Source organism: Coptis chinensis, chromosome 7, assembly GCF_015680905.1.
Source record: "Coptis chinensis isolate HL-2020 chromosome 7, ASM1568090v1, whole genome shotgun sequence".
Taxonomy (NCBI): Eukaryota; Viridiplantae; Streptophyta; class Magnoliopsida; order Ranunculales; family Ranunculaceae; genus Coptis; species Coptis chinensis.
Window position 1 is genome coordinate 6,486,835 of NC_141462.1, and position 15,551 is coordinate 6,502,385.

Consider the following 15,551-nt stretch of genomic DNA (forward strand, 5'->3'; position numbering starts at 1 on the left):
TTCAACCATTTATCTCGTATATGATTTCGAAGTTGATTCCTTACAATATGCATAACTGAAAATACTCTCTCAACATTTGTTTAGAGATTACGAGAAAATTTACAAAAGATTAGAGTTTTTCAATGAATCAATGATATAAACCACACACCCACACTTGATAAGTTTTTTAGTAGGAGTTTTTGAAGAAGAATGAAGATTTTATTTTCTTTCTAATTAATTAGAAATTTTGCTAAGGTGCATTAAAGATAGTGAAAGTCCAACCCAATTAATAAATCTAAATTAAATCAAGTGACAGCAAAACAACACGTTTGGGGTAACACAATAGCAAAGTTTTACCCCTTTGGAAAAAACACAAATCAATGCATGTAAGTACTTAAGTGCATAATTTGTATTTTTTTTAGAGCATGTCTTCAGTGCGCAGGTCGTATGGTGCGCAGGTAATATTGAGCCTTTGGATCAGTACTTTTCCATTAAATACACACGCACCCCTTGGTATGAGTGGCCGAGATGTAATGGCGCACCATACATCTCGCGCACCATAGATTTAGCCTTTTTTTTATTTGGGAAAGTTCAGGGTGCAGCTGCCCACCCTTGCTCCGCCACTACTGATATAGGGGGTGCGGTACTTCTCTTTTCACGTTGAGGGCCTATTGGTTATTAGGAGTTCTTTAATGCTACTAGTCTACTACTTTAGTTAATGGTACAGTAATTGGACCTTTGTGGCAAGAAAAGTTCTACTGAAATCCCAACACCCACGATCACACAATTGTACGCGTTTGAAAATGAAATGAGCAATTAGAAATCTAAATCAAATAACCGGAGAAGACTCTAAACAATGTAAACAAGAGTTTAACTTGGGAAAATGACACAATTAACTTTATGGATGTGTTTGGTATTTCTAGGAATGTAAATATTACCCATGGGGATAGAGATCCATGGAGACCCTAATGGGACAGGTGTGGATAAACCTGTTAATGGGTTTCGGTAACCCGATAACCGATCCAAACCAAACTAATAAAAAATTGTTTGGATTTTAGTAATTTGGTTTGCCCTCTACTAACTTGAAATCGAATCGAACCGATAAGATATTAGTTTGGTTTTGGATTTGCCCTCCACTAAACCGATATGAACCCTGAACCGATAAGATGATATTTTAGTAATATTTATGATTAGTTTTGTATATGTTAATCAATTGTGTGGCTGAAATTAATCAATTTAATTTAGGATTTAATTGATTTTTATAGTTTTCGATTCGGGTCGGTTTAATTTCGGTTCATAATATATCGGTTCCATTTGGTTTCGGTTCACAATATAATTTTTTCGGTTCGGTTCAGTTTGATTTTCCCATTTTTCTTATCGGTTCGGGTTTGAATTTTCCAGAATCCGACCCAAACCGATCGATCCATTGAAAGCCCTAGGTATGGGGGGTAATAAATGGGGATGGAGGCGGGTATGGGGAATCTTCGACTCCTCCCAAGCAGGTATGGGGCGGGTACGAGGATTGGTGTCCCCCACCCCAATTAAGTATGTATTGTATATAATTTGCATATATTATTTATATTATGTATATTTATAAAAACGTTGCAAGAAAATAAATTAAACTCAAGACCTCATTTTTAAAACCATGACCATTTTTCTACTAGCATAATACAAAATCTTTGAAGGGTCTTTAATATAAATAAAAAAAAAATAGTTTAGTTAGGTGATTATAAGTATAAATTTTTCTTTTGTTAAGTTGGTTAATGGGGGGTAGGGGGGATGGGGAATCCCCAATTACCTCTGGAGTGGGGATGAGACAGGTATGGAGAGTGAAATTGAAATGGGCGATGAGGATGGAGATGACAAACCCATCCCCGACCTGCCCATGTACATCCTTAGCTAGGTCTTTGGACTTTGGAGACTTTGGACTTTGGAGTATCTAGAAGACGGGTAACAACTTCTATTCTCAACTGCTCTATATTCTCTATGTTTGCTTTGTGTGTGGATTGGCTCTAGTCTGTTTATATGTAGACACTTTAAGCCTAGGTTTAAACATCTTGGTTCTTCAAAAAAAAAAAAAAAACTGCAATGACAACATTTTGATTAAGGTTTACCACCCGACGGCATAGTGTACTAGAACGGTACAGTTATGCCAAAAATTAAGCGTTGCAAAGCTTTTGATCTAATGGTGTGTCAAAACACTAACCCGCAAATGTTATCGGTATAAATTTTCCTATCTATACCGCCAATTTTAACGATATAGTGTATGCTCTGCACGCCATAATGAGTGGTGGCCAGAGAAATAAATCTAAATCTCTGTGGGAGTGGCGGATACGAGAGAGATGAGAGGGGTAAAATCGGTAGGGTGTTAAAAAACAAAAATCTACACGCCAATAGGAGTGGCGGATACAGAAACAAAATTGAAGAAAAATCTACATGCCAGTAGGAGTGGCGGATGGTTAGGCAATTTTTTTTTCCTGATCCGGTGGCTAGGATGGGTTGCCTTGTTTGTGCTTTTTTTCGCTGGACGCCTATACCACTAGTGGGTAAAAAAACACAAACCATTGGGTCCATAAATTCTATCGCACTTACCCTATCAACTGTGCTATTGTGGTTTGGTGTTTTGCCGCAACAAACTATTGGACTCAGCCTTACAGATTTGTGCTACCTATTGCAATTCATATTGGCATTTAATTTAGTCGCCTAATCCAATAATTACTTTCTCCATTGATTATAATATGTCCAGTGCTCCACATATTGTTACACAAGTTGATTTCGCTTTACTTTCGTTTTTGAGCTTATTATCCATCGATCAGTTCATACCATAGTCTTTAATGTTTCTTTGTGAAATATTAAAATTTCTACAGTTAATCAAGTTATTCAATAATTATTATTACTGTGTACTTGGGAAGAAATGGCAATTCAGGCTTTTGGAAGTATTTCTAAGCCCAAAAATAAAGATAACACTACAGTTAAAACATGGTGACTACTACTAACATGACAAAAGCAAAAGGTTAGAGATGTTTTTCTTTTGACCTTCTATAATTCACATACATTACTTGCTCTTTTGGATCATATGCGTTTGTCAAAAACAACTCTATATTGCGTACTTGTTTTAAGATAACTAGATAAGCAAAGTACTTAACTGCTTAATTTGTTCTATCCAAGTGGTGCCCCACCTAAACCAACAAACCCCTTCTGTTGACTCATTAAGCACTTGAAATTATTAGAAGGTTATTCAATTTCCTTAATTCTCCCTCTAGGTTGTCTCATTGACTCTATAAGTCTACAGAAGTCTAGAATGTGGTTTTCATAATCAACTATTCAGGGTAAATAACTTTGAAGGAGACGCATCAGTTGATGTTGTTCACAAACAAGGTGGCATTAATTTGTACAACAAATAAGGGGGGTGCAACATTAAGAGTGATCTCAATATCGCAATTTGGTTTCTTTCACCTAAGAAGTGTATGAACCACATGTAATGGCCGGTACCGATCATGTGCTTATAAAAAGAAAAGTCTGAGTTTAATGCAACTTTTAATAAATTGAGACTGATGTCGATTACTTGCTGGTTCCCTCAACTAATCCACTATTAAGTCAAATTCCATAAATTAAAACCAGTAGATCCCAAATTAAGAGTCAAGTAGTAAGTGTACGTTTAACATGATTTGCAAGTTCACCTTTGTTGGAATTACTAACTTGACATATAACTAATTTGGTTCTATTAGTATTGGAGGTTAATTAATTAGAAAATTATGTGATTAGCAAATTTGAGTTGCTATTATGAAATCAAATTGATATTGGCAATACAAATAAGATTAAAATTTGGTTGGTATTAGATGTTTCTAATTAGTAATTTAGTAGGAATTAGTAATTGGAGAATATATATATATATATATATATATATATATATATATATATATATATATATATATATATATATATATATATATGTGTGTGTGTGTGTGTGTGTGTGTGCCTAGACATTAGTTTAAGAAGAAATGAGATAATAATAATAAAATAGATGCATTGTTGAAAAGAGATGTATCGGTATGAAGTGGTAAGTTCTTTTGTTCATGAAAATTTAATATAAATGGTTGAATTGATATAATAATTTTTTTTTAAGTCAAGTTTATCTTCTACACTATTATTCAATTTTGTGTGTTTGAATCAAAGTTTAAAATCTATAACCTAAGTACCTAACTAATTTCAATAGATTTATAGGCCATTTTTGTTATGCTTTGAGATCACTACAATTATCTGCATTATTAATGCTCAAAAGGAGAAAATAAAGGGCATTGTGAATATACTGTTAGATCGTATATATATATTCAAAACATTGCGAATGTTAAGGTAAAATAGTTCACTTCCTTGGTTCTTCTCACTTGTTGTTATCTTATCCATAAATCAGTCAAAGAAATTTCGCTCACCTAATTAACAAAAGTTTCATGAAATACAAAACTCCTGTAATCATGTGTGAATAATTGTGGTGTACCATATATGAAGTGTATCATATATAGCAGGGATGTAGACATTTAGAAAAACCATCAAATTATACTACAATCAATGCAAAACTTCCTGAAACTATAAAAGTTCCGCCTCTAAAAAATCTTAAAGTAATGTATTATGGTGGTGGTGATCGCTTTCTAGATAGGAATCTAAAAAATGTAGCTCTGATACCAATTAATGAAAAACGAGATAGTAATTTAAAAAAAAAAAAAAAAATACGGAGATCTTGATTGTAGAAGTAAAGAAAAATAGAGATTAGAAGATTAGAAGATTAGACGAATTACAACAATATGTTAAAAGAAAGGTTAATTGGCCAAAACCCCACCTTATTTTATGACATACATTTGTGTTTACCCCCCAAATTTTGAATCATCACAAAAAAACCCCCACTCCGTCCCAGTCCCATCCATAAATTATCTATATTTGCTTTATTACCTATTTTATCCTTCAATTAACAAACATATTTATACATAAATAATAAATTTTTTCTTTTTCTTTGTTCAATAAACTTCACCTATTAATTTTAGTGTTATTCCGGAACCCATTCAAACTAAATTAACTACCCCTTGTTGTTTCCTCTGCCATTAAAATTCATTAATGGAGTGTTGGTGGTCTTCTTAATTAGTTCTTACCAAATTTTGTCGGGTTCACTTAGTTGATCTCTCTATGGTTTGCAATTGCTTACAATTCAATGACGACAACGCTTGTTAGTCTGATGTATCGGAAGGAAGAGGATTCATTGGGTCTATAACTTTGCGGTCTTGGTTGGGGTTAGTAAATGTTGGTCCAATCGCACCGCCCCTCACTCTTTCAACAAGTAGGGCAGCTAAGAAGAAAGCAAATAATTTATTATGATTCGGAGGAAAAATGGTTGTTCATAACAAGTGAAGAGTTCCATCTGGACATTAAAGATGAGGATGATCCGCTTTGGTTTAATCATTTCATGGCAGACAAACGAGCAACGAAAATGGAATGGAAAGGAGTGTACTGGTGCACCCGTTTCTTCTTGAGAGAGATCTCTTGAACTCTTTCGCTTAAGAGATAGACCAACCCCTCGTCAACCTCAAACTTGGGGGCAAAAACTGATGAATTGTCATTGTGTGGCATGTCTTGTTTGCCTAATAGCAACATATAGGGTCGGTATGGATTAAACCAATCAAAAGTGAAAATGGCGCAAGCGAAGCCGGGAAACGAACTGCATGGGGGCAGTGATTTTCTCAAGTGCAGATAAATAGATAATCTTTAAAGCTTTCCATAATTAGGTCGGAGGTCGGTTGCCAACAAACTCAGAGAAGTCATGGAAGGAATTAGCATGTTCAAGGTTGGATGCAAAATTCGATAAGGTGAAATATAAATCCGGAGCAATAATTAGAGATGTAATGTTTTTCTAATTGCTTCACTTTGAGAGTCCGGTGACATACATTTGTGTTTACCCCCGAAGTTTTTAGGAATACTTTAGGCAATAGAACAAATATGGATGATTTCTAGATATGACCGAACAGAGTGAAAGTTATTTTGTGATGATTCAAAATTTAGGAGGTAAACACAAATGTATGTCATAAAATGGGGGGTTTTGGCCAATTACTCTTTAAAAGAATATGAAGATTTATAGTAGAAAGAGATATAATAACAAAGATAACTCAATTGAGAGAGTTATTTAATATAAATTAAATCATAATAATCATAATGAGTTGGTTCTTACAAAATATTAGAAAATCTATATTTATAAATAGGGTTTTTTTGGACTCTAAAATACAAAATAAAAACTGCTTCTAATTTTTATTCTATTCTACGTCATATATCTTGCCCCCTAATTAGGGGTGGGAATTTGGCCCTAACGAATTAATCCTAATCCACCGACTAGAATGACTCTAAGTCCTATAAATTTTGAAACATTTAGGGGCGACCCTAGGGCTAAGGTTTTGAAACATAGGCCTGACCCTAATTCAAGCCTCATTAGCCCGACCCTAACCAAGCCCTAGTTATAGTTTCACACTTTCACTATAAATACACATATCATAATTATCCAACTCTTTGTTAAATATTTTCAATTAAAATAGCATTGTCATTTGTAATTTATCACTTACACTCAAGAGTACTTTCAATAACTTATCGTATATAACAAAAACTTGTCAGCAACCATGAAGAACAATGAGCACTAGCCTAAACTAATGTAGTAAAAAGAAAAAAATATATAGGCGCGACCCTAAAGTCCGGCCATAAAGCTTTTAAAGAGAGGCATATGATAAGGTCAGGACTTGAAATTTAGACTTATGACCCGGTCCGACCCGATCCTATACTGACTTTAGGGCCGAGCCAACCCGACTTTAATATCTCAAAAGCTTTAAATGTTTATAGCGGGATTAGCCCGACCTGGCTCATTACCCACCACTACCCCTAACCCAGATTCCCTGTCCCTTGTATATCAGTCTATGCACGCACATATATGGGCAAGCCGGCCAGGCCCACTCCACGAACAATTAAAGAAGCATGCTGCCTGCCTCAAGTCCTCACTCCTCAACCAAGCTATAGGAACTTTGGATAATTTAGTAACCTTACTGATTTCGAAAGAATGCTTCTATGAGAATCATATACGGCAGTTACATTTTAAAGTCATCCCTGGATGCGAAATCAACTCGCGTGTAGGACTGGGGAATTCTTTTTGTTAAAAATATTCCTATAGATATACTTGCACCAAATGATCTGGAGAAATGTGGTTGCATCATTCACCCGGCCTCCCGAATACTTTTTTTTGGGTTTTCGATTACAGATCTTTATTGGTCGTTTAAGTGCTAAATTCATTTAGCAGTGAAAAACAATTTGTAAGGCTAAGTTCATTTGGCATTGAAAAATCGTTGAAAAATTGAAAATCGTACGCTGAGGAGCACTAAGAAAGGGTCATGTATGGCTCGTGTCCAATTAACTGTATGGTCAACATTGAAAAAACAGTTTTATAAGAAGTTCAGTTCTTTCATCCAGAGATTTACCCTCCTCTCAAGATCACACCACATCCAAATTCTCTCCATTTTGTCAATCTGATAAAAAACTTCATTTGCTTTTCTTTTTTAATAGTTTTCTAGTTTATCTTAGGCCAATTAGGCTTTATTCTTAGTTTTTATCCTCCCAGAATTTAGGCAAATTAGTTTTATCCTCTTCTTTCATCTAGAGGTTTACCTTCCAAGACCACAACAAATCCAAGTCAACTAAGTTTGACCGTGATATTTTTTGTCAAGATAAATGAAAAGACTCCAATGCCCTTTTCTAAGTATAATTACATAAATATCCTGTGACTTTGACAAATACAAAATCAGAATTCAAATATCTATAACACATGTCATGATCTTGCCCACACATTTTTTTTTAACAGGTGTCAACTAGTAAAGTTGGTAAAATTTTTGGGTGATAATACTAGAGGTCTGGGGTTCGAACCCCGCCGTATCTATGAGTTATTAATCTCATTTAAAAACAGACTTGCCAATCCAAAAAAAATATATATATCATGATCTTATGAACTCTATCCGACCGCTACCACCAATCTTTATCACATGACATCCACACTCTTAACATTATGAAATTACATAATTAATCTCATGGTTGTTAAAAGCTACATGTATGCTAAGAGAAAACCAACTGTAAAAGGGTAATGGAGTCTTTTTATGTGGTAGTGGTGTATGACTTGGAGAAGATAATGCTACAGTGATAGTAGTGATGGTGTATGGCTGTCGATAGAGTTCACAAGATTATGACATGTGTCCTAAATGATTTGAATTCCAATTTTATCTTCGCCAAATCACAGGGTATTTATATAATTATACCTAGAAAAGGGCATTATAGTATTTTCATTTGTCTTGACCAAAAACTATAAAACTATTAAAATGGCAAAAGGCACTGACGTCTTTTTATATACATTGACCAAAAAGATAACAGTTGACTTGGATGTGGTATGATTTTGGGGGATAAATCTCTAAATGAAAGAACTAACTGAGAGGTAAAACTAATTGACCTAAGTTCGGGGGAGAAGGGATTAAAGCTAGAAAACGGTTGAAAAAAATGCAAAAATTTCGAAGATTTTGACTCTTAAAATCTTGCATATGTCGTCCAAAAATTGACTTATTTGTTGAAATCCTCTATTTTCTCTGAGAGGAAACTGGCCATTGAAATCAACACTGACAATTCCCAAATCTCCTATATGGTGAAAATTGAAATTGCTTGTTTGTAGCATTGTACAGCACAGGGGTTATCAGGGTTGCACGGTTCAATTTATTTGTGAACATGTGCAGGCTTTCGTAGAATCATAGGTCAGTCGACCCAACAATATGACCACTTGAAGCTCTGAGACAGATACCAAAGTTTTGATACAACATGTCCCAAGAAACACAACATATGTTTAAATTGTCCATCTGGAATTCTAGACCAATTAACCAATGAGTATTAATGGGGCTAAAAAAGGATAAGTAAGACCAAATAAGAGGGATATATGGAATTATGGATATGAAATACATAACAAAAATCAGAAATAAGAAATTGAAGAATTAAAAGCACAAGTATTCAGTCATGAAATTATTACCACAAAACTAAAATTAACAAAAGAGATAAACTGTTTACAAGCTACGTTTGAATAACAGAGCTACTGAATAACATTAGCTGGTTAGCCTTTAGACTCCACGTGGTTGAAAGTTGAAACATACATGAAGATTGTAAATTTGTAACGTAAACAAAAAAATCACTGACAAGCTCGAGAATCAATCTTGTTGTCGTTGATCAGAGATGAGGACCATATCCCGTTCTTCCATTCTTGATGAACCCTGAGCCGGTCAACAGGGTAAGCAAGGTTCTCATCAGAGCTCTGAAAGTAAACATGGTATTGGTGAAAAGTCCTTCCAGTAATCCTTCCAACCCACCAACCTTCGTTATCATAAGCGTCGACTTTGTCTAGTAGACGAAACTCAGATACATTAACTTCAGCCGGGGTGGGCCTTATCTCACTGATATGGACAATCTCTTGCAATTGATGTTTTTCATCATCAGTTACTAATGTCTTGTATTCAACAACGTACTCATTACGATCTAATCGCATAACAACGACTGCTGCATAATAAGACCCTACGTACCCTTCTTCCTTGCTATGAACTTCAACTAAATCAACCCCTCTTAAATGCCATTGTGCAATGCTGTTTGGGTGATGAGTAGTATATATATATAAGCAATTAATACAGGTGGTTGCTTGTAAATTAAGGAAACAAAGCGCTTCCAAAATCCAAATAACAAGTGGAAACGGATTACTAATTTCAGTTGAAGACCAGAATTAGAAACCAGTGCCAGGTTGCGATTGCGACCGAACTTAACTAAATCTTACAACAGATGCTTCCAACTCTACCCACAAAGCAAACCCGCGTATTGGGTGCTTACTGATTTTATGTTTCCGTATGTCTGGGCCCTGTGCAATAACATGCGCAAATGGACTAAACATTTTGCCAAATTATGGGATAGGAATCCTAGGATAACGGTTGCCATACGTAAATTTGTAAAATCAGCATTTAGCTAAATTCCATTTGCAGACCTAGCTCCTTCTTTCTCCCTGTGCAACTGTGCTTATAGCCTTATACATATAAATTTACCATTCATTAGCTTTGCTTTGGAGAATCACTTTTTAGTGTTTAGAACTTAACCTAAAAAAGAACTTCCCATGACACAATAAACCAATAAAATACTGTTGGATACAACTCATAAAATCACACACTCGTGTGGAGCTTTTTTAGATGGCTACCCAAAGATATCTTTATAGGGACAAGATCTGAGACCATTGGATCCAACGGTCCGAAAATCAAAAACAAAAAACAACGGACCGTTGGATCACACGTCCAATAGTCTCGGAACCCTCATTCCTATGAGGATATTCTCGTGGTAGTCCAGGCCTTTTCAATTTCACTCTACAATATTGGAGTGTCACCTCTCTATTTAATCAACTTCTTTAGTGCGATGTTAAATAATCATCTTTTACTACGAAACTGGTAGTTGGGAAAATAACAAAAATCAGTAGAGGTTGGTAAATGGCAATGTACTAGTAAAATCAGCACTATTGAGCCTCTCTCCTAGGGATTCAAAATGGTAGCCCATTTCTTCCAAAATCTCTCCATTTCCAACCCAAATCACTAAATCCCTAACCCAAATTCATCAACTCCATACCCCAAATCCCAATAAAACAAATCAATTTCATCAAATTCCAACAAATTTCCTCACCTCAAAATTTTTAGTTTATTTGATTTGTATGAAAGCACTTCTGGTAGCGAGATGAAGAAGAAGAAACAGGTTTTTCCGTTCTGAATTTGAGGTTGGTATATTGCTTTTTGATCGGCAATAGTTATGGGCTAGTTTGTTATTCAATTTGTGGTTGTGTTAAAAGATTTCTTTATGATTTTCTTACTCACCACTTTGGAGTATGTTAGAGTATCTCTAGGTGGTAGTATAACATGTCAAATTCTTCAAATTTGAAGAAAAACTTCAAAATTTCTCAAAATTCCATTTCTAGGTGGCCTCAAATCTGGTCGCATCACCTGTTTGTTCGCATTCTTGTTCGCAAATTTGACAATTTGGATATGGATGCGGAGTGACATTGGTAATGGCGCGCGCCATTGCAAATGTCGCCCCAATTTATTATTATTATTTTTTTTATTTTTTTTTTTAATTTTGACCAAAGATCTGTATAGCACTACTATCGGCGCCACCACCATTGCCCAATGTCGCATGCTCCAAAAAAAAAAAAAAAAAATGACAAAAAACGGCCGAAATTCTACATTCATATATCTACACTCATCTTCTTCTTCATTTTACATACACTCAACTCAAACATTTTTATCAAACAACTCAACAATTTCACACACAACAAAACAAGACAATTACAATGTCACAACCAAAACAAAGCAAGGGTCCAAGTTGGACAAATGAAGAAAATATTTCTCTTACTAGAGCGTGGATTGAGATTGGAGAAGATCATATAGTAGAGAATGATCAATCGGGACAAGTGTATTGGGAACGAATTATGGCTAGGATTAATAAAATTCAAAGTTTTGACCGCAACCGTAAGTGGAAGGGAGTCTCACAACGTTGGGCGATTCTTTTACCGTTCTTCAACAAATATTATGTTATACTAAGAAAGCTTGAAGAACAACCTCTAAGCAGGTGGGGACGTGAAGACATTGTAAGATTCGTTTATACTTCGTTTAATTTATACTTTGTTTATATACTACGTGAAGACATTGATATTGATTTTTTTTTTTAATAAACGTAGCTTACAGACGCGGCAGCAACTTATGCGGCTACTACTGGGAAACCATGGATATGATAAGATTGTTATAATCTAGTAAAACATACGCCAAAGTGGCAAAGAACTCAGTTACACAATGAAACGCTTGCTCCAAGACCAAAGAAGAAAGCAAGATCCAGAGATCTTGAAGGCTTCGATTCTTCACCCTCAACCCCAACCTCTTCAACGCCTCACTCTAACCCTTCACCTTCACTATACTCGGAATACGATCCTAGCAGTACCGAAGGTTTTTTGGAGAGGTCGGTCGGTAGGAAGCAGAGGAAAGAAATTGAGAAGAATAAGAAAATTATTTCTACTGTCGAGGGTAATGTTGCATCCTATGTTAAAAATATGGATGAATTTCTTGAAGCTTTTAAAGAAAGTCGAAGAAATAGAGAAGAGATTCTAAATGGGCAATTTCAAACTATGATAAAATTGAAACAAGAGAAGACACAAAAAAAAGTTATTTTTGAAGCAAGAAAAACTCCGTGTTAAAGAGGAGGAAAATGAGACTAGGTTGTTGGCAATGTCATTGACAAACTCAATCCTCGTGCGTGAAGGGTTTTAGAGCTAAAATAAGAAACAATTGTAGCTAAATATGAAAAAATAAATAAATAAATAAATAAAATAAAATAAAATAGCTGGATCAAGTACTACAAATGAAATTTCCGACGGTGAAGGAGCAAATAATGAAGAAAATGATGACTGGCTTGATAACTAGAGTAACTCTAGTAGTATGTAATAAGGGTGATATGTAATAGTTGTCTTTTATTTGTTTATTTTTATTTTATGTTTTTGCAATAATGTATTAGTTGTCGTTCTATTAATAAAAATTGCAATTCATTTGCTAAATCAAATTGATAAAAAAAAAGTAAATTAAAACTTATCAAAATGATCAAATGAACAATTCTAAATCACACAACATAATAATAATCGTCATACAACAAACTTAATATTATAAATCATCAAGTCCTCACTTCCTACATACGCCTCCTCTACCGTGAACTCCTCTTCGACTGTCCTTCTGCTGAACTCTCCGTCTGTCCATGTGATGAACTCACCCTTGTGCACTAAATCTGAGCCTGTAACTCATCAACCTGGTGTTGCAAATCGTCATAATCCAAATGAGCCTGGGAAAGAAGTCTCTCTCTCTCAACACTGTAGGCGAATACCGAGGAGCGCAAGCCATCATTTACACGAAGACATGTCTCATATCTCATGCATAGCTCATCCTGAAATAATTATTCATTAATAATTTATGACATTTTCATAATAAACAAAAATAATAAACCAAAACCAATAAAAATAATTACCAGAGGTAGATGTCCAAGGTCGCTCTAACTGTACGACGCGAAAGTGTCATCAATAGAAGAAATGGGATGGTAAATCGTCTGGCCACTCGGATCACTCAAACTGAAAACCCAAAGCACTCTGATTGAGGGGGATCTCACCCTAGAACAAATGTGTGTACAGGTCCATGCTGAAACGTCGGCTGTGACAGCTGGCCAATTTGAAATTCACGTCTGACACCCATTCTGTTAATCATATGAATGTTGCTTATACGACCCACAACTGAGAGCAAATGACCAATAGATACCTTAAACCAATAAAGGTAATACTGCTCATAAGTCTATAATGTAACTAGGTCAAAAGCTACTAGCCAACTCCAATGCATGTTTCTCTCGATGACTTGCTATAAGGTCATGTCTTTCGCCTCTGATACATGGGTAGGCGGATCAGGGGGGATACCAAAGCATGGTGTGAGCTGTCTATAATATCTATCCCCTAAATACCATTCCATATCACTCCCACAAGTGAATATCATCCTCCTATGAGAAATGAACAATGCGTATCTACAGTCATTCTCGTCGATGTATACAGATGTCCTCCAAGGCCTCCAAACAATAGAAGCATGTGTGCTAAGCTCGATCTAGGTCCGGATATGTTATGACTAATCTCACTGGTCAGACGAGCTCGACGATGTCCGTGCCAAGCCCTGAGCCTAGGCCTCTCACCGGTGTACTCTGTGAGGATAGGATTTGCAGCACGGAAATACTCATAAAACCATACCTCTAAGAGAATGACAAACTTTCCCATCTTGGGACTACTAACAACACCAGTCTGCTGAGAAGCCCTATTTAAACATCGCAACAAATTATAGTATAGGGCTCTACCAAAATTAATACCACCCAACTCATGCAAGTGCTCAAAGTTGGTTAGATACTTCAAGTTAATCGTGGAATGGCCAGAAGGAAGAAACAAGACGCTCATCAAATACATACAAAAAGCTCTTACATACTTATCAACATGTGCTTGACCATCATCAGAATCAAGTGACAAATAATTTATTAAAAATTGCAACCCATCATCATTAGTCAATGGTGTAATGTATACAACCTTGATACCAGAAATCCTAACACCAGCACTGTCATATGACTCCTCGGTCAGACAAGATAAGAAAGTCATTATTTGGGCACAACTTTGGAATTCAGTGCTACATCTCAACGGCTGACCTAATCCTATAGTCAAACCAGATATCATATAAAAATCTAGTGGAGTGAAGCTCAACTCTCCCTGAGTAAAGTGAAAAGTATGTGTACTATCCTACCATCTATCAACTAAACCATTGATAACTCTCTGAATGTCAGTCTTATTATAAGGTATGTCAACTAGATGACCAAAGGGAGTCGCTAGAATTCCATCTCTAACATGGTCAAGTGCACTGACTTTTTTAATATCATCCTACCACGTCTTAAGTGCACGTGGAGTGCACCGAACCCGATACATAACACATCTCTGATGTACGCAAAATAAAACTAAAACTAAAATTAAAAAAATAAAAATAAAAATGTACGTATTTAACTACTAAAATTAACTACTACTACTACTACTACTGCTAATATATGAAATTAAAATACATATCTGTTGTTCAAGAACAACTCTTGAGACATGCCTATTATGAAACCTCATAGACACCAGTCTAAGATGGCTGAAATCCATAGCCTCAGCAGAAAATTCAAAATCGACTTGCTGATACTAAAGCAACAAAGGATCGTCAGGGCTCAGCTCCGATTTTCAGCTCCAGAAGTGCTTGGTTCATCATCTAGATCACCTATGGGATTGCTCCAAACGGAGGTAATATTACCACTGTTTTGATCTTCCTCACTGTCACCACTCCATCTTATTTGGTTATTATAGACGTATTCGTCGTCGGAATCCATTTTTTGGTTAGAACTAGAGAAACTAGGTTGAAAAAAAATGTGTGAAATGACAAAAGTCTGACTGTTGTGCGACATTTTAACAGGCATAGCACGCGACAGTACCAATGGCGTGCGATAGTGGTACTACCGTGCGCCAGTACTAATGGCACTCGTGGTGGGGGCTACAACCAATTTTGCGGTCGATATTTGCGACCATCTAAAGTTGATCGAAATTTGCGACTAGATTCTCCAATCTTTTTCTTTAAATTTGAAGAGTATACTACTACCACCTAGAGATGCTCTTATGCCTTATAAGACCTACAATAAGTTATATATATATATATATAACTTTTAGTGTGTTTTGGTGTTTCTGTTCTGCTATCTTTGGTTACCGCAGTTGCAAGTCCACACCCACCAGTTTCAGTTCAGTTCTGAGTTTCTGCTATGGAACCATAGTGTGTGTCAGTTATGTTTGTTCGAATTACACCTCTCATTCTTCAAAGTACATGTTTTTGAATTCATTTTCTCTTTTTCATCCGTCTTGGTGTATCGATACATTG

The 15,551-nt window shown here is 35.7% G+C and overlaps 1 protein-coding gene across 1 annotated transcript; it reads right to left on the reverse strand.

The window, feature by feature from the left end:
- Positions 1 to 9,211: 9,211 nt before the first annotated feature.
- LOC147485598 (protein AGENET DOMAIN (AGD)-CONTAINING P1-like) lies at positions 9,212 to 9,565 on the reverse strand. Its single transcript, XM_086573559.1, has one exon. The coding sequence runs from the start codon at positions 9,563 to 9,565 to the stop codon at positions 9,212 to 9,214; it is 354 nt and encodes a 117-aa protein (XP_086429685.1).
- Between the last annotated feature and the right edge of the window lie 5,986 nt (positions 9,566 to 15,551).

Coding starts and splice junctions, on each gene's coding strand:
- LOC147485598 (XM_086573559.1), bottom strand. CDS start 9,565: ATGCGATTAGATCGTAATGAGTACGTTGTTGAATACAAGACATTAGTA.